Source organism: Gymnoscopelus braueri (assembly GCF_963280865.1).
Source record: "Gymnoscopelus braueri genome assembly, chromosome: 12".
In the NCBI taxonomy this organism is placed as follows: domain Eukaryota; kingdom Metazoa; phylum Chordata; class Actinopteri; order Myctophiformes; family Myctophidae; genus Gymnoscopelus; species Gymnoscopelus braueri.
This window is the reverse complement of record NC_137614.1, coordinates 49,432,177-49,458,081: the sequence shown is the minus strand read 5'-3', so window position 1 is coordinate 49,458,081 and position 25,905 is coordinate 49,432,177. Positions and strand designations below refer to the sequence as shown.

Genomic DNA, 25,905 nt, shown 5'->3' with positions numbered 1-25,905 from the left:
TATATTTAAATATGCAAATTAGGCATTTAGTCCATGAGCCAGAGCCCCAAAATTGAGCCAGATATTGAATATTCCCTCGTTAAAAACTTTTGACTCCAACATCTTAACAAAATGAAATAAGAATGTTCACTCTGGCTTTTTCCAATGTTCCAATGTTGATTCTGGAAAGTTATACAAATTCGGGCATATTTTCGTAAATGTTTGATTTTGCCCACTCTTTCGATAATGAAATCTTGTCTGGCTCATGGACTATAAGTGTCATGTCAATATATCTAGAGAAAGCTTCCTTGTGGTAGATAGGGAAGCGATTGAGAACAGGGAGTGGCCGTGATAAGCAGAGGGTGGTCTCTACTCCTGAACATACGTTGAACACAACTACATTTGTCATAACAAATGTTTGTTATTTTAACTCCTCAGTGTTAATTTAACTCAGTGTACAAACGGGTCCACTCGGACCTGACGTTGAAAACCAGTGATCTAGAGGCGTCAGACCTGAAAGTACTTGGAGGCCAGTCTATGACAGCAGTCATGTATGATACACCAACCTGGGAGGGTTCAGGGATTTCATCAATGTTCATGAAAGTTAACACAGATTTAACCAATCAGTGATGATTGTGTGACACACACACACACACACACACACACACACACACACACACACACACACACACACACACACACACACACACACATACATACACACACCCCCACACACACACACACACACACACACACACACACACACAGAGATTCCTGGATTTAGATAGATACAGACAGACAGACAGACAGGTAGATAGATAGCCAGACTTGAACGTTACCTGTTGGGAACACAGAGTACCTGTTATAGAGTACTTAGTGCCAGTGGTGGGAAATGTACTCAATTGTTTTACTTAATAAAAGTATCAATACTGCAATGGAGAAATACTCTGTTACAAGTAAAAGTCCGGAATTCTAAATTTACTTGAGTAAAAGTACAAAAGTATTGGCATCAAAATATACTTAAAGTACCAAAAGTAAAAGTACTAAAATGTTTGAAAATAGCAGATCTACAAGCTTGTAGATCGGCTATTTTCAAATAGCCTATGTATAAAATAGGGCCAAAGTGGTTAATGTATGATTTATAATATAATAATTTATATCAGCCGAGTAACTAGTAACTAAAGTTTTCAAATAATTGTAGTAGAGTAAAAGTACAATATTTGCCTCTGAGATGTAGTGGAGTAGAAGTAAAAGTACTGAAAACTGGAAATACTCCAGTAAAGATATATACTTCAAAATTGTACTTAAGTACAGTAATTGAGTAAATGTACTTTACACCACTGCTTGGTGCAATATCCATTATCATAGTACTTGGAGAGGCCAGTCTGCGACATGACGTCATACCCATCCGATGACTTAAGTGATCCATATATGGGGATTTGTAGATTATATAGACATTTTTGGAGATCCGCTGATCTGACCGACTTCACACCGGGCACGGCACTCCCACTGCGACATGCGCCACGTTTGAAGCCGATCGGTCGGGCGGCTGTAGAGATATATGTGGGGGACAGGCAGACACGCAGGCATGCAGTGTTGCCATGTTGCAATCGTTGCTGTCTGGCAGGAACCAGCTAACAAAATGTTTCCGCTTTTGCATTTTTTTCCCATAAATCAGTGCTATTGAACACCCTTTACGTCTGTGTGTTGGTAAAAAAAAAGATTGAACCAATGAAAAGTATTAAAAAGTGCTTCTGACAAAAGCAGCTAACTCCATTGGATCCTCAAACTTTCTGCTAAACCAGCAAAGGGGGGTGGAGTTAGCTGATTTTGCTGACTCCAAGCTCCACCCCCTTTTGACCTCAAACCTCATTGTGAGCTTGGAGGTCCATTCAGCTGTTCTTATCAAAGATGAACAAAACCTCCTAACATTTTTGTTTCGTTTTTTTCATTTCCTGAAAAATGAACATTTTGGAGTTAGCTGGTTCCTGCCGGACAGCAGAGATATGCGACTTTAGGCTTTTTTTTCCTGTAGTCGCTTGTAAATATCGGTAGTTGCGGGTTGCGGTTTATTTGGGCTTGTTTCTTAAGTGTAGTTGCTTATTCGGGCTTGCTTCCTAAATGCGGTTTAAACCAGTGGTTCTCAAACATTTTCATGTCAAGGACCCCCAAATTAATTTGTAATTGTCCACGGACCCCCATCTGAAAACATTTTGTGCCAGGGAGGGAGTCCCCGTACCAGATTTGTGTTGTTAAAATGTTTCAAAATTATTTCAAATAGCTGACAGTATATATGTTTAAAGTGCTCATGGGTTAGTTTCTTCTTTTGGGCTTGCTTTCATAGATCTGGTTGCTTATTTCTCTTGCGAAATCTGGCAACACTGCACGCACATAGAGATTCGGTACATTTATACTGTAGTTAGATAGATGTGATGAGGGTTGGGGATACGGGGAAGAAGTCTTATGTGAATGTTGTTGTGAATGTAAAAAAAACATTAATAAAGAAAAAACAATAGGCTCAGTCCATAGCTGTAGTTCCGGGTTCTCATTAAGTGGCATATCCGTTTCCTGTTCTAGGTCGTTCTCCCATAGCTTCGTTTGATTAGCTCGGCAACAGATTTGAACCGGAAACACACTATCACACCTTCAAATGTGTTTCTGGTTCAAAATCAGCTGCAGAGCCAATCAACACGAAGCTATGGGAAATCTAACCGGAATTAGGAAACGGGTATGCCACCTTCTGAAAAGCCTGAGACAACAGTTAGAGGGCCTATAACGGTGTGGCTTCCCTGTGCAAATCTGTAGCCTAGCCTTGTGAATGACATCGAGATGTCACGGTGTTATCAATATGTTGTCAGTCTTACTGCGAAGCCTGGCTGGTGGAGTACCACAGAAGTTCTTATGGAGAGGGCTTGTACTCTCCCATGACGGTGAAACCACTCTTATCCTTCGACGTGGAGTACTGTTTGCAGTACTGGTCGGCTCACTGCACTCCTACCGCAATATTGTTTATCAGGAGTCTCACTCTCGTTCTCAAACAGAAGAACTGTTTTTCAAAGACCGAATAATCAACACGTATTTAAATAGTGCCCTGCACATACCATTATACTGGCCCCTTGTGTTTAGTCTCCCCTATAAGCCACAGGATCTGGAAGCACAGAGCCAGGAAGCCTGTCCCCAGCAGATCCCCAAAGGCTGTCAGGTAGGGGATGGAAAAGCTGTCGGGGTCTGACCCATGGCCCCAATTCCAGTTGACCAACCAGTCAGCCAGGTAGAGCAGGATCATCACCTGCAGAAGTGCAGCAGTTAAGTAGAAGACGACAAAGATGAAAGTCAGGTTACCTCCCGTTAGACCGGTGATGGTGAAGAGGAAGAGCAGGTGTCCCGGGGCAACAAGGAGAAGGAGCACACGGGCCGAACGAGAGTTCAACTTGGGACCGAAGAAGGTAGTGCAAGGTGAGGGGCACTTCTTGGCATTGGGGTTTGGGGCCCCCATGGGAAGGCCGTTCATGTGCAGATAGGTGGAGATTCTACTGGCCTGGATTGCGACTAGGTTTCCTCCCACCCCGTTGATGACTGGAGTGAAGATAGCCATGCCATCGAAGTTTGGATTGGAAATGGTCTTGTCTAGGATGAGACCACCAATACCGCTGATGAACATAGCGATGATGACAGGCTTCCAGCCTGAGTAAAGCACCTCCCTGGTGGAGGGGACTCTCCAAGCTATGAGCACCCACAAAGGACACAATGCCACGAACAGCATACACACTAACGGGTTGGCATAGTAATTGTTCTCTAGCTGCTTGTACAGTCCAGTTGAGATGCTTGCCAGCAGAGAAACTGTGATGAGGTCTCCCAGGCTGGAAGCCAGGGGCGTGGTCACATTATCAGGGTTGATCCCCACCTTCCTTGATGCAATGATCACACCAATCATCATCAGCCCTAGCAGCAGAGAGGCTATGAATGCAGTGGCCACGCTGGACGCACACAGCAGTACGGCATGACCCAGCCTGAACTGTTGCTCTAAGATAGAGACATAAATAACTACAGCTATAGAGGAAACAAAACCGCAAACAGTGGCCTGGACTTCGATGAGGGCCAAGTTGCCTATGATCCTCTGCCACATGTTTGGGGCTGTGTCCATCTGACCACTGTTAGCTGCTGTTGAGAGTCTTGAAGCCAGTGTCATCTCCAAGTCACCTTTGAGCCCCATTAGCACAGGAACCAATATGACGATATAGGTCACTTCTGTAAACACCTTCCAGTGCTGAACGCGGTCTAGTACCATCCCTGCTGCGACACTCCCCAAGCCGGCCAGCAGGAATGGAAACACTACCTGGTAAAGGATGGTATAGCAGGTCTCGTTCAGAGGTGCCGGTGGTTCGGGGCTCCGGTCGGCGTCTTCATTCTCATTGCTTTGGCCTGCATTCACCGCTATCTCTGTCAAATTGTTGTCATCGTTCTCACTTGCTCTGTCCGTAAAGGAGGTGCCCTCTTCTGGGTGCTCAGCAAGGATGACCACCGGGTGAACAGAGCTGTTTGAGTTGAGGAAGGTTGGCATCAGAGGCACTCCCTCATTCGTCCCATCAACTGCCCCAGAGGACATGTCGATGCTGATGTCTAGAGAGGTTGTTGCGGGTGTAGGCTGAAGGAGGGATGGGGGACAACTTGCAGGTGGGGTGGCCAGGGGATCACCTTCCCCTGGTGGTATGATGAGGGCCATGGAGACAACTTTGTCAAAGATTGTGTGACCCTAACCCTCTTTGGACAGTATGGGGAAACAGAAGGTCCCCAGTTTGCCCCTCAGCCGCGGTTTATGTGTCCAAGTGTCCCTGAGCAAGACACTTGACCCCTAACCGCTCCCAGGGTGCTTTATCAATGGCACCCACTGCTCCTAATAAGTGGGATGAGTAATTGCAGACGAGCAATTACAAATGTCCAAATGTACTGCGACGAGAAATACCCCAAAGGAGCGTGACGATGCAAAGAGATATTCTCTCTTGCTCTCTCTACCTCTCTTTCTTTCTCTCTTTCACTTTCGTTCATCATGGGACTAAGTTGACGTCTGAAGGCTCTACATCACCTTATATATAATGTCACACACAACACAAACCATCGCCATGGATGCCAGTTTAGTTTGTCAGGCGCCTTTGCGGTTCGTCAAACGTCCCACTGATGTTCTCTGCTGTGCTGTTGTTTTCCATTGAAATAAAAGCAGGTTGGATTCATTAGAAATGTGTAGTAAGATATGTTGATGTAAGACATTGTTGCTGTCAGGCAGAAACCTTGTACCTCCATATTTAAATGTTTTCCTCTTCGTAAATGTATGCCGTACTTAAATTATACATCATACAAAATGATCAGATCTACACGCCGCCGACAACAAGTGAAAGTGGTTAAGTCTGTCTGTGGGTTTTATAAATACTGAACCGACCAAAAGTATTAACAAGTGACTAAATAATATTTTTTCCGATATAATGATGTGATTGGATTTATAGATTCAGTTTATCCAGCATCTTAGTCACATGGCTCTGTTAAGCTAACTGCTAATTTAGACAATGAGTTCATTGTTTATTTTTTCTTTCATTTGTTAGTTAAATTTATTTTATCTACACTGTAGACAATGAGACAAAATGTTACAGCGTACACTGTAGACTTGAACGCAAGCAACTTAACGGCTATCCAACCTCTAAGTTGCTATTTCTTCAAGGGTTGGGGTTAGGGTTACAGCCCTAATCATGAGACAGAAAAGTCCCTTCTGATTGTATTAAACAATATAACAACTCTAAACAGAATGCTTGAGTTATCCCATTAGTCTCTGTTAAGCATTTGTTTCACAAAAATCCATGTCATGTTATGAGCAACTTTGTCATTAAACTCCATGCCATGATTCTTCTAATTGTTCTTTTGCTGTTTTACACATGCAGTACCTGTGTGCTCTCATTATCGCCATGCAGGCATGCGAGCAAAGCGGTTTTAGGGAGCGCTCGTTTTAAATCAACGTTCTGCATATTATGTGCAATTTCCAAATTGAGTGCTTGCCAAAACCACTTTGCTCACACACCTGCCAACAATGAGCGCACACAGGTAATGTAAAACATGGCTTCAGAGTTTATTGACAGAAAGTTGCCCATAACATGCTCAACATGACAATGGTGGATTCCTGGAAACAAAGGCTTTACAAAGAGGATAACCCAGGCTTTCCATAGAGTGTGGCGAGGTATATCTTTGTGGGAGATTCAAGATTTGTATTGTTACATCTTATATATGAGTACACAAGAGTAAGATTCTTTGGTTTTGGTTCCTCGACAGTGTAGTACGCAATTTTTTATTGATTGAATACTTTATTAGACAGAAATGCAAACAGCATGAGTACAATCATACAAAAGGATAATTCAAAAAAGTCCTGTGGACTTGTTTCCATTGAAGTCCTATGTATTCAATTAATCAACACAGCATAAAAAATAACACCAAAATACAATATCATCACAATTATAAAACACTATGTACAGAGTAGAAAATGGGGGGGGGGGGGTCACCTTTCTAAGGGAGAAGTGATATTTACCTCCCCCTTTGGCCTCCTGAAAGGTGGATTTTCAGGCCTGTTTTAAAGGAAGCCAGTGATCCACATTTTAACAACAATAACAGAGAAATAATTAAGAATAGCAACAATAGTAAATAGAAGGTAAAGCAAAGTAAATTAGTCATAGCACACGAGGTGCTTGCATGTGCAATGTGCATGGGGGAAGTAGCTGCTATGGTGCCTGCTGCCCCTGGCCTTGTGGAAGGTGAACTACTGTATACTTGTCATGTGGCAGCATATGAGGTCCTATGTATTCAATGTGTATACACGTGTGCCAGTCACAGGTGTGTGACTGGCACCTGAGCATGGGTCCTGCAACTTTGACATAGATCTGTGGTACCGTTGTGCAAATCTTGCCTGTTAATCTCTGGAAGAAAGCTTATGGTTCCTCAGAGAAGCAAGGGTGAGGAACCCTCTTCTTGGGGTGTTGTCCTCCTAGGACGGCCACTTTGTGGTCGGTTTATTGTTAGGTTTAGGTTTAGGATTAGGTTTAGGCATATTGTTTGTGAGGTTAGGGTTAAGTTAGGATTAGGGTTAGGTTTAGGGTTCTTTAGTAGCCTACGTAAAATCAAGGATTGACGCATCTGACAGAGCCGCAGGCGTAGCAGTGTTTTCTGGTCTGATCCAAGTCTCAGTTAGGGCAAGGAAGTTGAGGGAGAGCAAGGATGCGTAGCCTGAGATGAAAGCAGCTTTGCCTTTCACCACAGCCGAGTGGCAATTCCAAAGCCCCCCTGTTACCACTTGCTCAACGTGAGTTGAAAGAGTAGGATAGATGAGATTAGTGGTGTCGTGACGTCTGGGTGTGACCCAGCGTCTGTGCGACCACCAGGAAGAGGAGAGGACAGGAATAGGAAGAAAACACATTGTAGATCACTATACATATACACACTATACACTACTATATATATCACTATACAATGATACTGCTTATGAAGATAAGAAAGACCTCAATGTCGAAGGTCGTTCATTGACGAAGTCGGGCTTTGACAAAGTCGCCTGTTTAAAGTTGCCTGTTGTCTTTGTTGGCCTCGCCTGTTTAAAGTCGCCTGTTGCCTTTGTTGGCCTTTGACAAAATCGCCTGTTTAAAGTCGCCTGTTGCCTTTGTTGGCCTTTGACAAAGTCGCCTGTTTAAAGTCGCCTGTTGCCTTTGTTGGCCTTTGTTGGCCTTTGACAAAGTCGCCTGTTTAAAGTCGCCTGTTGCCTTTGTTGGCCTTTGACAAAGTTGCCTGTTTAAAGTCGCCTGTTGCCTTTGTTGGCCTTTGACAAAGTCGCCTGTTTAAAGTCGTCTGTTGCCTTAGTTGGCCTTTGACAAAGTCGCCTGTTTAAAGTCGCCTGTTGCCTTTGTTGGCCTTTGACAAAGTCGCCTGTTTAAAGTCGCCTGTTGCCTTTGTTGGCCTTTGACAAAGTCGCCTGTTTAAAGTCGCCTGTTGCCTTTGTTGGCCTTTGACAAAGTCGCCTGTTTAAAGTCGCTCTGAAAGGTGGTTTAAAACTACTTCAACTGATTGCTAATCGTCTGCCAGGACTGGAGGCCCCTCCCCTACTATCAAGAAGGCTATTGGGCTGGTTCAGGTGAAACTCCCTCTGATAGGGCAATCAGATGACACCTCACAATATAGCTCTAATGCTTTTAAACAAACTACTTTTATGCACACTAACTATATACAGCACTGATACTTTGAAGCAAGCAAGGTACAGCTACTTAAAGGAACCTGGTAATATAAGAAAATATATACTCAGGTGAGTCAGGCAGTTACAGAGTTCCTCCAGGAGATTGAATAACACACAGTTTTAGTTGACTAAATATCATAAGATTATAGTCGACTAAATCTACAGTTGATTTAGTCGACTAAAATGTATTTGGGCGGGCCTTGATCGTCGTAATGGCTGATTTTACACTTGGTTGCTGAAAACCAAGTGCTGAAAATAGCCGATCTACAAGCTCACAACGCGTCACAGCGCGACACGTTGTGAGCTTGTAGATCTGCTATGTTCAGCATGCAACACCTGAGCGCAACCAAGCATAAAATGACTTGTCTTTTAGTTCTACTGGATCTCTTCTCCACTAGTCCCTCATTAATATTTTAGTCTAGTTTTTATTTGTTGACGAAATCGTCAATACATTTAGTCTTAGTTTTAGTCATCATAGCTTAGTTTTTGTCAGTGAGAAAAGGATAGTCGCCGAAAATGTTTCGTCATAGTTTTAGTCGACGAAATCAACACTGGTTTGAGGTGTGTTTGGCCACGTAATCATGATGGGTATACAGGGAGCAGAGGAGGGGACTCAGAAGGTGGGTGCCTTTGTAGGCGTTACATTTTCAGAACGTCTCAGCTCCTCCCATCGCACTGTCACCCTCATCTTACCTAGGGTATAACAATATTTAATATTTAATAAAAAAAACTGTGATATATCTTCCATTTGACAAAATCTTGACGTGAAACAGAAGAATAATGTAATTAATTTCATATCCATATGTGCCCTGCACAGACTGTATATTACTCTGGCCCCTTAAAACAGCACAGAAATACACACCAGATAAGTTAAGTGCATTGCATGGGAGGTTTCAATTTGAGGGATAATTTATCACAGGCTCTATCACAGGCTAGAGTCCTCATTGAACATAATGAGGAACTAGCCCTACTAAAATAAAGCAGACATACATCCATTCTTCATATAAAATGTGCAATTACCAACAAAACAAAATCGTCTGAATGAAAACATTACGATAATGACGAACAAAAAAAATTGTAGGACCTTGTTATTTAGTAGAATAGCAAAATGAGGGAGTAGCATAGTTTGCAGGACCCATGTTCAGGTGTCAGTCACACACCTGTCAGCAGGTGTGTACTGGCAGGTCCCTCAAAACGAGAGCGAATACCAAAAGAAGCAACCAACTGACTCTGGTGGTCGCTGTGTCCTTTTATCTTGAGTGTGTTGTCCATTCCAGCATGAGGTATACTCATCCAGATTGCTGCCTTGCTGGAAGCAGTTTCACAGAGATTTGGTATCAATTGGAAGCCTGCGACACGAGGTGTGACATGTGTGTTTCATGCCAGTAGCTGTTATGACTGTTGACAGAGTTCCATGCAAAGTGCAGCAGTGCAATTCATGTGTGTGTTGTGCGCGTTTCTATGTGTGTGCAGTCTTCTCCCCAGTAAGCCACAGGATCTGGAAGCACAGGGCCAGGAAGCTGGTCCCCAGTAGATCCCCAAAGGCTGTCAGGTAGGGGATGGAGGAGCTGTCAGGGTCTGACCCATGGCCCCAATGCCAGTTGACCATCCAGTTAGCCAGGTAGAGCAGGATCATCACCTGCAGAAGTGCTGCAGTTAAGTAGGAGACGACGAAGGTGAACGTCGGGTTACCTCCCCTCAGACCGGTGATGGTGAAGAGGAAGAGCAGGTGTCCCGGGGCAACAAGGAGAAGGAGAATACGGGCCGAACGAGAGTTCAACTTGCAACCAAAGAAGGTGGTGCAAGGTGAGGGGCACTTCTTGGCATTGGGGTTTGGGGCCCCCATGGGGAGGCCGTTCATGTGCAGATAGGTGGAGATTCTACTGGCTTGAATTGCGACTAGGTTTCCTCCCACCCCGTTGATGACTGGAGTGAAGATAGCCATGCCATCGAAGTTTGGATTGGAGACAGTCTTCTCTAGGATGAGACCACCAATACTGCTGATGAACATAGCGATGATGACAGGCTTCCAGCCTGAGTAAAGCACCTCCCTGGTGGAGGGGACTCTCCTAGCGATGAGCACCCACAAAGGACACAATGCCACGAACAGCATACAAACTAACGGGTTGGCATAGTAATTGTTCTCTAGCTGCTTGTACAGTCCAGTTGAGATGCTTGCCAGCAGAGAAATGGTGATGAGGTCTCCCAGGCTGGAAGCCAGGGGTGTGGTCACATTATCAGGGTTGATCCCCACCTTCCTTGATGCAATGATCACACCAATCATCATCAGCCCTAGCAGCAGAGAGGCTATGAATGCAGTGGCCACGCTGGACGCACAAAGCAGTACTGCATGACCCAGCCTGAACTGTTGCTCTGAGATAGAGCCATAAATAACTGCAACCATAGAGGCAAGGAAACCGCAAACAGTGGCCTGGACCTGGATGAGGGCCAAGTTGCCTATGATCCTCTGCCACATGTCTTTGGCATGGTCCATTTGACCAATGTTAGCTGCTGTGGAGAGCCTTGAAGCCAGTGTCATCTCCAAGTCACCTTTGAGACCCATTAACCCTGGAACCAGTATGAAGATATAGGTCACATCTGTAAACACCTTCCAGTGCTGAACAATGTCTAGTACATACCCCGCTGCCACAGTTCCGAACCCGGCCAACAGGAATGGAAACACTACCTGGTAAAGAATAGTAAAGGAGGTCTCGTTCAGAGGTGCCGGTGGTTCGGGGCTCCGGTCGGTGGTGCTGGTGACAATGCTCTCATTGCTCTGGCTGGCATTCACTACGATCTCTGACAAATTGTCGCCATCATTCTCACTCGCTCTATCCGTGAAGGAGGTGACCTCAGTGAGCTCGTATTCGCCTCCAGTGGTGTTCTCATATCTAACCTTGTCTAGATGCTTGGCAAGGATGACCGACTGAACAGATCCATCCGAGTTGATGAAGGTCGGAATCAGATGCACTCCCTCATTCATCCTATCCATTACCTCAGAGAACATGCTGATGTCTAGAGAGGTTGTGGCGGGTGGTGGTGTAGGCTGAAGGAGGGTTGGAGGGAAACTTGCAGGTGGGGTGGTCAGGGGCAAAGGAACACCTTCCCCTGCCGCTCCTAGTGGTGTGATGGGAGCCATTGAGACACCCTTGTCCAAGTTAGTGTGACCTAACCCTTCTGGGGACTGTTGAGATCCGCTGTATAGACTTGACGGAAGCTGTCCAAGGTAGTGTGATCTAACCTAACCCCCTCTGGGGACCTTGAAGTAGTGCTGTATAGACTGGATGCAAGAAGTTCTCTCATGCTCTGTCTACTTCTCTCTGTCTCGCTCTCACTCTCGCTGTCACTCTCGCTCTCGGTCGTCATCGGACTACTTAGAGGTCTAAAGGTTTCTACGACACCCTTATATAGAAAGACTGATGTCACCCATACAACAGAAACTGTCACCATGGACTCCTAACAATGTCAATTTGCGCAGGTGCCTTTGCAGTTCATGAACAATCTTTCTCTGGCACTGGATCCACTTACTTCCAACAGAAACAGTTTTCTGCTCTTCTGTTTTCCATTGAAATACATTTTGTTTTTGATTCATTAATCCAAACTTTCAGTAAGCGGGCGAGATAAGTGTTTCGTTTTTCGCAAAATGTTGCAAGGGATGTCTGTTTCGCTGCCTCGAGGCGCAGCACAGGTCAGTAGGCTCACAGGTAGGCTGTCGGAAAACCACAGTTAATGTAGCCTATACTCATAAAAAAAATCAATATAATTTAAATGGTTGTAAATATACGTATTGTCGTTATGTGTAATAATATTGCGGTGTGGTCAACGGTATGTTTATTTAACGGTCAATTAAGAGCTTAATCGGAAACCCAAGTTGTGTTTTTTCAATCACTTTTCATAAGGAAAATGAAAAAAATACTAATAATAAATAAAATAAAATAAAATAAATGAAAAAGTATTTGAAAATACACAGACCCTCAATTGTTAGAAGGACAATATCAGTCACCAGAACCAAGGACGGTTGTTTTCAATGAATCTAACATGGTTAAAATGGAGTTTGAAGTTACAATGGGTTTGTATAGGAAGGGGGCGTGTCTAATAAAATGAATATCAAATATATAAATACTGAACAACTTAAAAACTGTCTGGGGTGCTCACAAAATCCAGAGGAGACATTAAAATGACCCCAAACATGTTTGAAAGTGAAATATCCCTTTAATACATACAGACACTTAATATATCAGCACTAGGACCCTGCAGTGGTTGTTTTGGAGCGGTATGTCAGTGTTTTTATTTCAAACTGTATTCTGGGAATCGTAGTTCTAACAGACAACAGAGCTACCAAAGCTGACTAAAATGGATCTTTCACTTTGAGAATAACAATTAGCAGTAGAGCCAGTGATTCCCAAAATAAAATTAAAATGAAAAAAGGGTCCTAATCATCATTGACATTAGTAAGAAAAAACTAATAGTAATGATAATGGAACTTGCTGCTAACAAAAACAATTGACAATTCATATTAATAATAGTACTAGAGCGATTCTCAAAAAAAAGGATCCTATCTTCATCGTCATCGCTTCAGTAAACAAATAATAATACTTATGTGATAAGTGAACAGGTAAGATAGAGTTACATTGATACGCTTCTGCAACTATTCTAAGCACAATAGTACATGGCTAAGGGAGAACACGCCCGAGTCCACCCCCATGATGCAAACACAGTAACAGAAATATATAATACAATAGGATCAAGCCATAGTCATACATTTAACACAATGTAATTGTTACAAATATTTGGAATGTCAGATCTTCCTTTCTAACTGTATTAGAAGTCCAGTATGAATACGTTTAGTGGAAGAAAAAAATAGCAGAGCGTTTTCAGTATAGTTCAGTAATGAGTAGGTATAACACTATTGTCTAATTTTGTTTTAACTGTCGTTTCAGTCTTGTCTTGTCTTGTCTTGCCTGCCTGCAGCTGCCTATTTTGGCCCCTCTTGCCCTATCATTTGAATCTGGAATTGTCTTTTTACTTTGGATTTGTTTGGTGACTTTAAGACTTTGAACTTTGTTTGTTTGAGACATTTACCGGACTTCACCTGCTCTGCTGCCTCTGTCGTCTGCTTTTGGGTTCTCTCCTCTGACACACCATTAGAGATGTACCTGGTCATCTCCTTTAGGCCACTGCGTGCAGCACTACTGTGTTTCTGCTTCTTGTGTTTGGATGTGTCTTGATGAGATGCTTTGTCCAGGTTGGAAGGCAGGGGGACATTGTGTCCCAGGAAGTTCTGCGGTACCCCCAGGCTTGTCATCTTTAGAGACATATTTCCGAGCGGAGACAGATCCAGTAACGGCATAGAGGCTGCAGGGCACAGTGTGTCCGTATTCAGGAGTTCAGCCCCGGCCCTCTCTTCGTGGGTGACCATTACTCCATCCAGGACCTGCAGTCTGGAGAGACGCTGCACTAGCGCAAGTCTGTGTACGGAACGTCTGCTCACCAGATTGTCAGTAAGAGAGAGTTCAGTCAGCGAGGGAAGGACTTCTAGCTTGTCAAGTTCTGTAACATCCCTTAGACTGTTCTTGTCAAGGAACAGGCGATGTAGTTCAACCATTGGATCCAAGTGGTTGAGCTCTCGGATGCGATTCTCTGCCAGACGCAACTCCACCAGTGCTATTTGGCCTATAAAGGAGTTATGACTGAGGGCATTGATACGGTTTCCGTCCAGCACCAGCTCCCTGAGACACAGCAAACCCTCCAAGCCCTCCACCTGGCTGATGTCATTACTTTGAAGGAAGAGTGATTTAAGATTCTTGAACCTGCTGAGCTGCAGCTTGGCCATATTGGAGATGCGATTATGACTCAAATGTAGCACCTCTAGGCTGCCCATCAGTGGCTCCAAGCTTTCCGCCGGGCCATCTCTGCTGCCCTTGATCTGCTGACCATAGCCACTGGAGGTGACTTTGTGGTATAACATCTGTCTGTTGGTCAGGTGCGCCTGAACCTGCTGTCTGGGTAGGATAGAATCAATGAAATTGTAATTCAGTTTTAGAACCTTGACCTTAGGCAGGTCAATCAGGCCTGAAAATGACTTGAGGTTGTTGTGCTCGAAGTTGACAGTGTGCAGGTTTTGGAAGAGGTCTGCTGGAGCCAGGTCCACCATCCTAATGGAGCAGGACCATGTGAGGTGAGTAATATCTGAGACTGAGTAGTTTGAGTTTCCCAGCTTCTCTGCCAGCATATCTGGAGTCAGCCGCCCCCCAAACACCTCCTTTGCATTCTCCTTCTCAGTGACTTCCACTGCAATACCGTCCAGCGCTTTTAAGGAGGGCAGTTTGAACACCACATAAATTCGATAGTGTTCTGTTTTCTCCACGAAAGGGTTCCCATAAAGATTGAGAATGACAAGCTTTCTCAGTGGCTTCAAATAACAGATGTCTCGTGTGGTGCAGATATGGTTGTTGCCAATGTAAAGCCCCAAGAGAGAGCGGGCCCTCTGGACGCCAGACATGGAATCGATGCAGTTATTCTCCACAGACAGGAAGTGCAGGTACGGCAGCTGGCCCAGGACAGAGGCCTCCAGACAAGACAGCTTGTTGCCATTCAGACTGAGTTTAGACAGATGACTCAGTTTGGGCAGCCCATCCATACTGGTGATACAGTTGTCATCGAGGGACAGCTCCTCCAGGCGCAGGCACTTGTCCAGTCCCTCCAGTTTAGAAATGTCATTGTTGTTGAAGGAAGCCCAACGCAAGTTGATCAGCTTATCCAGGTTGGACAGCCTGGAGAGCCCCTGGCCGTCAAGATTCAGGGCTGTGATCTTGTAACCCCAGCCAGGATCTGGTTCTCTGTTTAGGTCCCAGGTTGCTGGGCTGATTTGGCATAGGAGCTGGGCTGTTGAAAGCAGGCTGAGGCTGCATGGTTGATCACTGTCGGTACAGCAGTGAGCTAGAAGAGACGACTGGTTAATTATGGAGGCAGCAACCCTCTGAACAGCAACAGCCTTGTCCTCTGCCACCAATACATTATCCAAGTGTGTGAGGTCCTTGAGACGACCCAGTATGGTCATTCTGACTGTCTCCGGCCTCTGCCAAGGGTTGTGCCGAGTGTCCAGTTTCTGAAGAGAGGGGGCATGTTTTCTGAGCACGGTCGTCTCCTCCCGTGCTTTTGTCAGCTTGTTCCAGCGCAAGTCCAGTTCTTTCAGCAGTCCCAGCCCCCTCAGCCCTTCCAGGGTCGCTAAGTGGTTATGGCTGGCATCCACAAACTCCAGATTTGGCATTTGTGAGATGTCATCGAGGCGTGTCAGCTCGTTGAAGCTGATGGTCAGATGCCGCAGTGCCTGCAGGTGGGATATCTCTGTTAGCTTATTCAGGCTGTTGCCATTGAGATTCAGTATAGTGATCTGGCTGAGAACATCAGCTTTGGCCACATTAAGCAGAATCTCCTCATTCAGGCTCAACATCTTGGGCCGCGGTTTGAGCACAGGTTCCATATTGAGGGTCTTCTCATCCAGGGAGATCTGATCTCGGCCCATGCCAAGGCTAGGGATGGCAGACGGAGCTGGGTGCTGGGTGATATACTCAAAGTCAATGATGTACTCAGGCAAGACCAGCTCATGGTCAAACACAAACCACTGGCTTTGTGTGAGAATTGACGCTGCACAGCAACTGTGCACACTACGATAAACCGAGTGGGCTTTGGGATAGCAACTGCTGTCTACTGGGTCTCCCTCCCGGAGAGGGAAGCATCGACCAAAGAATACTTTGGCAAGAATGATCTGACCATATCTGAACTGGACAGTGTCCTTGCTTAGTTTGGAGGAGCTCTGACTGGCATGGCGCTGTGCATACTCAATCCTGGGCTGTTCAGCCACAAACAGACTATTGGATAAGGGCACAGCGCCCTCTCTGCCTAAGGCCTTATACATTTCTGGATTTTGAAAGCCTTCTTCTGCAATGTATAAAGTTCCATTCTGCTCAGTGGCACTTTCAGGGTCAGACCTGTAAAACAAGTAGTCCAGTCGTTGTTTAGAGTTTTGCGAGAACACAGAGAAGAATCCTTCAAAGCCTAAGAGGCTATGAAGTTTATCATCAAATCGATGCATCAAAGCGCGATTGTGGATGCGGATAATGTGGTTGACCTTGACACCGGTGATGCCATGATGCAAGTAGTCTGGAGCTGAAAAGCGGGATTGCACAAGATCATGACAGGACATGAACCAAGCATCTGCAGAGCAACCTTCTTCAAAACGAACATTTCCCAAAGTCTTCAGCTCTATCAACAGGCAGTTGACCATAAACGCATTCCTGCTTGTAGCTTGAAACAATCTGTACTTATACCAGGTTTCAATCTCTTCCAACTTCCTGTCCCAATGTTTGAGCCTCCCCCTCAGTGTTTCCATCTTGCAGCGTAACTTCTTGCAGCAGTGTAGCCTCTCTGAGAATTCACACTCCAGATTTTTTATAGCATAACGGAGGGTCCTGATGCGCTCCACGGTCAGTTCTAGCACATTCTTCTTCTGCTCCAGAAGACTGGCCTGGATCTCTGCCAGTTTCCTCTTCTGAGCAGTGCGGACACGCATGCTATAGTACATCATCTTTTTCATAACTGTGGACTCGGCTGCTTGCTTCACTTGCTTGCTCGAGACATCATAGGTGTCAAGTCGCTGGAGGCCAGGCAGGTGGTAAAGGACATGGGTTGCATAGTTAAAGAGCAGGCACACCGGGTTGGGGATTGACAGGGGGTCCTTCAGTTCCAGTTTTTTTAGATGTGGCAAGTTGGCCAGCAGGGTCAGCTCCTTAAAGGAGCTGATTTTGTTCCCAGATAGATTAAGGTGTTGAAGGTTCTTATTCGAATCAAGGCTATGGCCTATGTTTTCAATACAGTTGTCAGCAAGGTTTAGTTCTTCCAGTTCTTTAAGTGTATCCAGACCCTCAATATCAGTAATGTAGTTATTGTTGAGCCACAGCACTTGAAGATAAACATGCAACTCTAAATTCTCAATTTCGCTGATCTGATTATCATAAAGATAGAGCTTTTGTAGGTGAAGGCAATCTTGTATCCCAGATATCTCCTTCAGTTGGCATTCGACCACCCAAAGCTCTCTGAGCAGAGGGCAACATTCAAGGCCTTTGATGTTTCTTATGTTTTGACTTACTATTGTTAGCTGGCAGAGCCTTTGAAAGTGGCAAAGCCCAACCATCCTGGGAAAACCATTGAAGAACATCTCCAGGGAAGTAATTGAGCTCAAATCCTGTGTGCCATAATATACTCCATTAGCTATGCGCAATTCTTTGATGATCTCTTCATCTGTTAGGCTGTTAGACTTTTTCAGAGTTTTAGCCATGCACAATTCTTTGATGATCTCTTCATCTGTTAGGCTTTTAGGCCTGTTCAAAGTATTAGCCACACAGAATTCATCGCCCATCTCTTCACTTGTTAGGCTTTTAGGTCTGTTCAGAGTATTAGCCATGGAGAATTCACCGCCCATCTCTTCAACTGTTAGGCTTTTAGACCTGTTCAGAGCATTAGCCATGCAGAATTCATTGCCCATCTCTTCATCTGTTAGGCTTTTATGTCTGTGCAGGGTATTAGCCATGTAGAATCCATCACCCATCTCTTCATCTGTTAGGCTTTTAGGTCTGTTCAGAGCATTATCCATGTAGAATTCATGGCCCATCTCTTCAACTGTTAGGCTTTTAGGTCTGTTCAGAGCATTATCCATGTAGAATTCATGGCCCATCTCTTCAACTGTTAGGCTTTTAGGTCTGTTCAGAGCATTATCCATGTAGAATTCATGGCCCATCTCTTCAACTGTTAGGCTTTTAGGTCTGTTCAGAGCATTATCTATGTAGAATTCATGGCCCATCTCTTCAACTGTTAGGCTTTTAGGCCTGTTCAGAGCATTATCCATGTAGAATTCATCGCCTATCTCTTCAACTGTTAGGCTTTTAGACCTGTTCAGAGCATTATCCATGTAGAATTCATCGCCTATCTCTTCAACTGTTAGGCTTTTAGACCTGTTCAGAGCATTATCCATGTAGACTTCATCGCCCATCTCTTCAACTGTTAGGCTTATAGACCTGCTCAGAGCATTAGCCATGTAAAATCCACTGCCCATCTCTTCAACTATTAGGTTTTTAGACCTGTTCAGAGCATTAGCCATGTAGAATTCATCGCTCATCTCTTCATCTGTTAGGCTTTTAGGTCTGTTACTGTCTTTCAGAATAGGCGTGAAAGGTTCATCATCATTTTTGGATTCCTCCCCTGAGTCCATGGTCCTCCACCTGGATTAATTATATATAATATATATATTTGAAAAAAAAATCTAAATGTTGTTAATGTGAAACTCTACTTGTCTGTGTTTCTCAGTGTTGGCAAATTTACCAGCCTGTTCCTTCTTTCTCTCTGCCTGTCTCTTTCTCTCAATCTTTATGTCTCAATCTGTTTCCGTTTCTCTCGTTATCGTCCTTGGACGAAGTCAGTGTTTAAAGGAATCTACATCTCCGTATATATTTATCTGGCCAGAGTTCTGATATGACGTCACACACTACACAAACGGAACCACTGAATTTCGATTCAGTTATCCGACAAAACAGTTCTAATGCTAACAGAAAGCTAACACCGTTATTGGTACATCACTGCCATCGGTACTATGCCGACCTGGAGGATTTCACTGCTGTTCTATTTTCCATTGAAATAAAAGCAGTTTGGATTAATTGCTATTATCCAAGCTAATAGTGACAATTTGTGCCATTTTCCACTCTCTCACGTACCCTCTGTAGTGCCTCCACATACCCCTAGGGGTACCCGTACCCCCATTCGAGAACCTGTTATATAGCGCCTCAACCATTGCAAAGAACCGCTGAAGTACCAACTTTTTTTGTGTGGCAGGGTTCATACGTGCTCTGTAATCAAAACCACTGCAGTGAATGTAGAGTGGAGATTGAGTGTGTGTGTTTGTGATATCTATCTATCTATCTATCTATCTATCTATCTATCTATCTATCTATCTATCTATCTATCTATCTATCTATCTATCTATCTGTGACCCTTTATGCCCATATATGGAGATCCCTGACATCATCAATATGATGTCATAAACTGGCCTTAACGGTAACAGTTCCTGCACTAAATATTCTGACAGCCGGAACCAACCTTATATTACATAGAGGTGCTGCACTATTGTATCAAAATACGATTTTTGGAGAGACATTTCTGAAAACCTACTTGGATAAACATTCAGATGACTGCGATCATTGAACATTTATGAACTGCACTTTTTTCCACTAGCATCTGCAATCATGATGAATGTGGCAGAGGAGTACCAGGTACCAGACCAGAAGCCGGACGAGGACGCGTTCCTGCACGTGGACACCGATGGCGTGGAGGACACCAACCCGGCCCAGAAGACGGCCAAGAAGAAAAACAAGAAGAAAAACAAGAAGAGCAAGTCTGCAACACCAGCTACCGAGGCAGAGGTAGATGGGGTGGCCACCATAACCAAGCAGCTGAAGAAACAGGCTCTAGATGACAGGGAGAAAGAGGAGGCTGATGGAGAGGATGATGGTGGCGAAAACACAGCAGGGAAAAAGAAGGAAAAAAAGAAGAAAGGACCTAAAACTCAGACTGACCCCCCATCTGTGCCAGTCTGTGAGTTATACCCAAACAGAGTATTCCCTGTTGGACAGGAGTGTGAATACCCCGTGGTGCAGGATGGTCGTAGTGCAGTGTGGCGTACCACCAACGAGGAGAGACGCGTGCGGGACAGGGCCGACGAGGAGATGTGGAACGACTTCAGACAGGCCGCCGAGGTCCACAGGCAGGTCCGCCAGCATGTCCGCGGCTTCATCAAACCCGGTTTGACCATGATCGAGATCTGCGAGCGGCTGGAGAACTGTTCTCGCAAGCTGATCAAGGAGAACGGGCTGAACGCGGGCCTAGCCTTCCCCACAGGCTGCTCCCTGAACCACTGCGCCGCCCACTACACCCCCAACGCGGGAGACCCCACCGTCCTGCAGTACGACGACGTCTGCAAGATAGACTTCGGCACACACGTCAACGGGCGGATCGTCGACTGTGCCTTCACCGTTGCTTTTAACCCAAGGTACGACAGGCTGCTGGAGGCCGTGAGAGACGCCACCAACACCGGGATCAGAAATGCCGGAATCGACGTGCGTCTTTGTGACGTCGGAGAGGCAATTCAAGAAGTGATGGAGTCGTACGAGGTCGAGCTCGACGGGAAAACGTATCGAGTGAAGCCGATCCGAAATCTCAACGGTCACGCAATCGCTCAGTACAGAATACACGCCGGTAAGTCCGTACCTATTGTCAAGGGAGGAGAAGCAACGAGGATGGAGGAAGGAGAGGTCTATGCCATCGAGACGTTCGGTAGCACAGGAAAAGGCGTGGTGCACGACGACATGGAATGTTCTCACTACATGAAGAACTTTGACGTCGGGCACGTCCCCATCAGGCTCCCTAGAGCCAAGCACCTGCTGAACGTTATCAACGAGAACTTTGGCACGCTGGCCTTCTGCCGCCGCTGGCTCGACCGCATGGGCGAGAGCAAGTACCTGCTGGCGCTGAAGAACCTGTGTGAACTGGACATTGTGGACGCCTACCCACCCCTCTGTGACTCCAAGGGCTGCTACACCGCTCAGTTTGAGCACACCATCCTGCTCAGGCCCACCTGCAAAGAGGTGGTGAGCCGGGGTGACGACTACTGAGCCTGGTTGGATTTGCTGATATCACCCCCTCTGATCATTTATTTTTATTTATGTCACTATATAACAATTTTATAAAATAAAAAATATATATTTCAAAAATAGATCTACATGTGCACAATGCATCGCATCACATCTTGTTAGCTTGTAGATCGGCTATTTACGCTATTTGTCGTATACGAAGAAGCATAAGTATATGGTTTAAAGAAATGTTTTAAAATGTCCCCCCTCTGTTTTTATTTAAAAATCAAATCATATGCCCCCTATGCCCCCCTTCCCCCTCACACACACACAACCCACCTCACGACACACCACATCCACATCCCAACCTCTCCAGAAAATAAAACACATACACATGGCCTGCACTCTCTGAAACAAGAGCCATGCTCACCTTCTTCTGTCAAGGTAAAATAAAGATACCAAATGCCACTGTAGTGTAAAGTAGGCTACCCACAATACATTTTCAGTACCACTTAACAGCCAGTGGCAAAGAGGGGGACGTGGCTTTCTTGGCAGTGGCTGAAGTTTGTTTTTCAGGTGTCAAGCTAATGTAAAAAGGTGCTGTAAGAGATATATTCTTTGGTTAAACAAAAAAAAAGTTTTGTTAAAAGGTTAAAGCTCTATTGTGATTGTAATAATTGCTATAGAGCACAGGGTCTTCAGCGTTTTTCAGGCGAAGGACCCTTTCCTTTGCTGAGAGAGAGAGGCGAAGCAGGGACCCCCACTATAACGGTATGTTCAACTTTATCTTTTATATTCATCTTTAGAAAGCCTTCCATGCAACTTGATGAGAGGCTTTCAAAGCTCGCCATATTTAACTGATTTCAACAATGTCTGTTGACCGTTGAAAGATTACTAGCTTGGAAGACAGATGTCGTCAATATGATGTCAGTCTTGCCCAAATATTTACGTCCTGGCTCTGTAGCAGTGTTGCCAGCTTTTGTGAGAGAAATAAGAAACCAGGTCTATGACAACAAGACAAAAAGAAGCGACTATTAAGGAACATGAGCACTTTACACCATACATCGGCTATTTCCCCTATCTTGGGGTAAAAAAGGTGGAACTTTTTTGAAACATTTTAAATACACACATCTTGTATAGGGGTCCTTGCCACAAATATTTTCAGATGGGGGTCTGCCGACAAATACATTTTGTATCGTTTTCGCACATCGAGCTCGTATCGAACTCCGGCAACGCCAAGAGAGCTAGCTTCCTTGGAGGAACGAGTTACGGCCAGGTCTTTTGCGGGGTCGCTACACTACCCCCTCCTTTCAGAAGCGCGCCCTCGCGCTTCACTTCGAGTCCCTCACGTCAGGGCACGCTCCACCGTTCCTCAACTGCTTCTGACACCTGTAAATGTAACGTTTCCTGGAAATGGAGGCAAAGACGTAATGCACGGTTTGAGGCTCCGTCTTTATATTATTATTCCAACTTACGAACATGGAAGTCAGTATCACAACGTTTATCTCTCGTAGCGCAAGACTCACAACAACAACAACAGCACCGTCATTTCCCCCAGAAGTCCCACCCCACACTCACTCTCATTGGCCTGCAACACCCAGAGTGTAAGACCCCAACAATCTGCACCGGGCCGCTAGAATGTCAATTTGGGGGCCCTTGACATGAAAAAACACTGGTTTAAACAACATTAGGAAGCCCAAATAAGCAACTACACTTTAAAAACAAGCCCAAAAATCTGTGGCCTAACAGAGCTACTTTTGATAATTTTGTGTGACATTGTAGTATGTATGATCAAGTAGGCCATTCATTTATGAAAAAACACAAAAAGTTAGGATATGGAGATAAGAGGATTATGTCCGACAGCAACAAAAAGCTGCCTGCCCCCACCCCCACCCCCCCTATTGGTCACTTCATTTGATGTGGTGCTGAATGTGTTTGACCAAATCATATAGTAGGGGGTACTAAGTGAAAAATCGTTACGCGGCAGATAAAAGCATGAAATTTGATACAGATGTCCCTTGCGTCATCCTAAAACATCCTAGAAGGGGTGCCCAAAAAAATCTTAAACAGGAAGTGAGTTATGGACAAAATCCAAAATGGCCACCTAAACTGTTGACCGTTGACTCAAAAGACACCAAAATAATCTCCAAAAAGCATCAAATGTGGCACACATGTCCTTTGGGTCATCCTAAGACATCCTAGAAGGGGAGCCCAAAAGAATCTGAAACAGGAAGTGAGTTATTGACCAAATTGAAAATGGCCGCCTAGTGTTGTCGATTGACTCAAAAGACAACTAAAGAATCTCCAAAAAGTATAAAATGTGTCACACATGTCCCTTGGGTCATCCTAAGACATCCTAGAAGGGGTGCCCAAAAAAGTCTTCAACAGGAAGTGAGTTATTGACTAAATTGAAAATGGCCGCCTACAGTGTTGGCGATTGACTCAAAAAGCCTATAGAATCTCCAAAAAGTATACAATTTGGCACATATGTCCCTTGGGTCATCCTAACACATCCTAGAAGGGGTGCCAAAAATAATCTGAAACAGGAAGTGAGTTATTGACTAAATTGAAAATGGCCGCCTACAGTGTTGAAAGATGATGCAAGATACCTACAGAATCTCATAAAAGCATGAAATGTGGTACAAATGTCCCTTGGGTGATCTGAACGCATCCTACAAGGGGTGCCCAAAAAGGTTTTAAACAGGAAGTGACCGCCTAAAAGCAGTTGACACAAAAGAAAACATAAGGGGACGTCATAAAAGTGTATAATTTGGTACGTACATTGAGTGCTTCTTAATATATCCTAGAAGGGGTTATTTATTTGTTTGCTTGTTTATTAAACTTTTTAGGAAGGGACCATGTTGAAGAAATTCTAAATGGCTGTTTAAACAGTTGACCATGGCAGTCTGCATATTATGCAGACTCAATACGACAGGTTATGCAGTGCATAACTTGCCGTATGTTGTAGTCTACCTTCTGTTTTCATTTCTACATCACTTATTTATTTTACTTTCTGCATAATTTTTTTTATTGTACTCTTTGAATCTTCTTTATTTATCTAACTCTCTGCATATTCTCATTTATTTTACTCTGCATCTTATCTTACTCTGCATATTCTTATTTTACTCTCTGCATCTTATTTATTTTGCACTCTACATCTTCTTGCTTGTTTTACACTCTATCTTCTCATGTATTTTCTTCTTGATCATTACTGTTTTCTTGTGATTAGTGTTTAGTAACTACATGTATTCATGTGTGCCATTTCGCAATTACCAGCACATTGGCATAATGCTCTGCAAGGTAACCCAGCATCCCGGCATCTACACTTTCTCGAACAGAAGGGCTCAGCTTTGCAGCCACACTTGAGTTCTCTACAAACTTAAGCAGCCTCTGGCAAGAGTGTCCATAAAGGTGTCCACGAATCAGCGACTTTAATTTATTTGTCAGGAGATGGTAGAGATTGCATAGCTTTCAGGCTTCTGGACCAAATGCTAGATTGGCTGCTCGATTTGAATATTGTAGCAGTGCAGCCCGTGTGGGAGGAGTGTTTTCCATTGAGAGACTATTAAAACTTTTTTTTGGCACCCCTTAAGATGCATTCAGATCACCCAAGGGACATTTGTACCAAATTTCATGCTTTTATGAGATTATTCTTTATGAGTGTCTTTTGCATCATCTGTCAAGACTGTACACAGCCATTTTCAATTTAGTCAATAACTCACTTCCTGTTTCAAATAATTTCAGGCACCCCTTCTAGGATGTCTTAGGATGACCCAAGGGACATGTATGCCATTATGAGATTCTTTAGTTGTCTTTTGAGTCAATCGACAACACTGTAGGCGGTCATTTTCAATTTAGTCAATGACTCACTTCCTGTTTAAGATTTTTTTGGGCACCCCTTCTAGGATGTCTTGGGATGACCCAAGGGACATGTATGCCAAATTGTATGCTTTTATGAGATTCTTTAGTTGTCTTTTGAGTCAATAGATAACACTGTAGGCGGCCATTTTCAATTTTGTCAATAACTCAGTTCCTGCTTAAGATTTCTTTGGGCACCCCTTCTAGGATGTCTTAGGATGACCAAAAAGACATGTGTGCCAAATTGTATGCTTTTATGAGATTCTTTAGTTGTCTTTTGAGTCAATCGACAACACTAGGCGGCCATTTTCAATTTAGTCAATAACTCACTTCCTGTTTCAGATTCCTTTGGGCACCCCTTCTAGGATGTCTTAGGATGACCCAAGGGACATATGTGCCAAATTTTATGCTTTTTGGAGATTCTTTTGGTGTCTTTTGAGTCAACGGTCAACAGTTTAGGTGGCCATTTTGAATTTTGTCCATAAGTCACTTCCTGTTTAAGATTTTTTTGGGCACCCCTTCTAGGATGTTTTAGGATGACCCAAGGGACATCTGTATCAAATTTCATGCTTTTATCCGCCGCGTAACGATTTGGCCATTTTTTGTGCTTAGTACCCCCTACTAATATACATTCAGAAGTAGCCAGCAGAGGTCATGTTTATCATTGTAGATGGTGTTGAAATGTGTGCATTCCATAGGCTACTGTTGTTGTAGAGGGCTGCCTGCTCTGTTTGTGGTCTGGTATGTTCCAGTAAAGAGGACGAGAGCTCTCTCTCTATTGGTGATTTAAAATGTCACTACAGGGGTGAAGTGGCCTATTGTTGAAGAGAATGAAGAGCAGGTCAGAGATTGGAAAGCGCCAAAACAAACTGAATATGCAGGTACAACAATGACATCCTGTGGCCACTCGGCCTTTTTTTAAAAACATTTTACAGTCTATGCATTGGTTCTCAAAGTGTGGTCCCCCAGGGGTTGTGTGGGACCCCCAGGGGTTCTTTGGGGTGGGGGGGGGGTTCCAGGTGGTCCCCAGCAAAATGTGTTACAGTTTTTGAACATTTTTGAAAAATTTGTTTAAAACGTTTTGAATCATTTTGAATTTTTTAACACAAATTTTCTGTTCATGGGGGGTCCCTGGCACAA

At 44.3% G+C, this 25,905-nt stretch overlaps 4 protein-coding genes across 4 annotated transcripts; 1 reads left to right on the top strand and 3 right to left on the bottom strand.

Moving 5' to 3' along the window:
• Window positions 1–3,082: 3,082 nt before the first annotated feature.
• Window positions 3,083–4,702, bottom strand: LOC308096647 (solute carrier family 41 member 1-like; the record flags this gene model as incomplete). Its single annotated transcript, XM_080444059.1, has 1 exon — window positions 3,083–4,702. The coding sequence occupies one exon, from the start codon at window positions 4,700–4,702 to the stop codon at window positions 3,083–3,085; it is 1,620 nt and encodes a 539-aa protein (XP_080300185.1).
• A 4,987-nt stretch (window positions 4,703–9,689) lies between these two features.
• LOC308096646 (solute carrier family 41 member 1-like) lies at window positions 9,690–11,369 on the bottom strand (the record flags this gene model as incomplete). The annotated part of the gene is made up of 1 exon (XM_080444058.1): window positions 9,690–11,369. The coding sequence occupies one exon, from the start codon at window positions 11,367–11,369 to the stop codon at window positions 9,690–9,692; it is 1,680 nt and encodes a 559-aa protein (XP_080300184.1).
• A 559-nt stretch (window positions 11,370–11,928) lies between these two features.
• LOC308096645 (leucine-rich repeat-containing protein 9-like) lies at window positions 11,929–17,525 on the bottom strand (the record flags this gene model as incomplete). The annotated part of the gene is made up of 2 exons (XM_080444057.1): window positions 13,313–17,525; window positions 11,929–11,939 (listed from the first exon to the last, which is right to left on the bottom strand). The coding sequence occupies exons 1-2, from the start codon at window positions 17,445–17,447 to the stop codon at window positions 11,929–11,931; spliced, it is 4,146 nt and encodes a 1,381-aa protein (XP_080300183.1). The 5' UTR covers window positions 17,448–17,525.
• A 2,002-nt stretch (window positions 17,526–19,527) lies between these two features.
• Window positions 19,528–20,949, top strand: LOC308096644 (methionine aminopeptidase 2-like; the record flags this gene model as incomplete). Its single annotated transcript, XM_080444056.1, has 1 exon — window positions 19,528–20,949. One exon carries the CDS (start codon window positions 19,528–19,530, stop codon window positions 20,947–20,949), a length of 1,422 nt encoding a protein of 473 aa, XP_080300182.1.
• Between the last annotated feature and the right edge of the window lie 4,956 nt (window positions 20,950–25,905).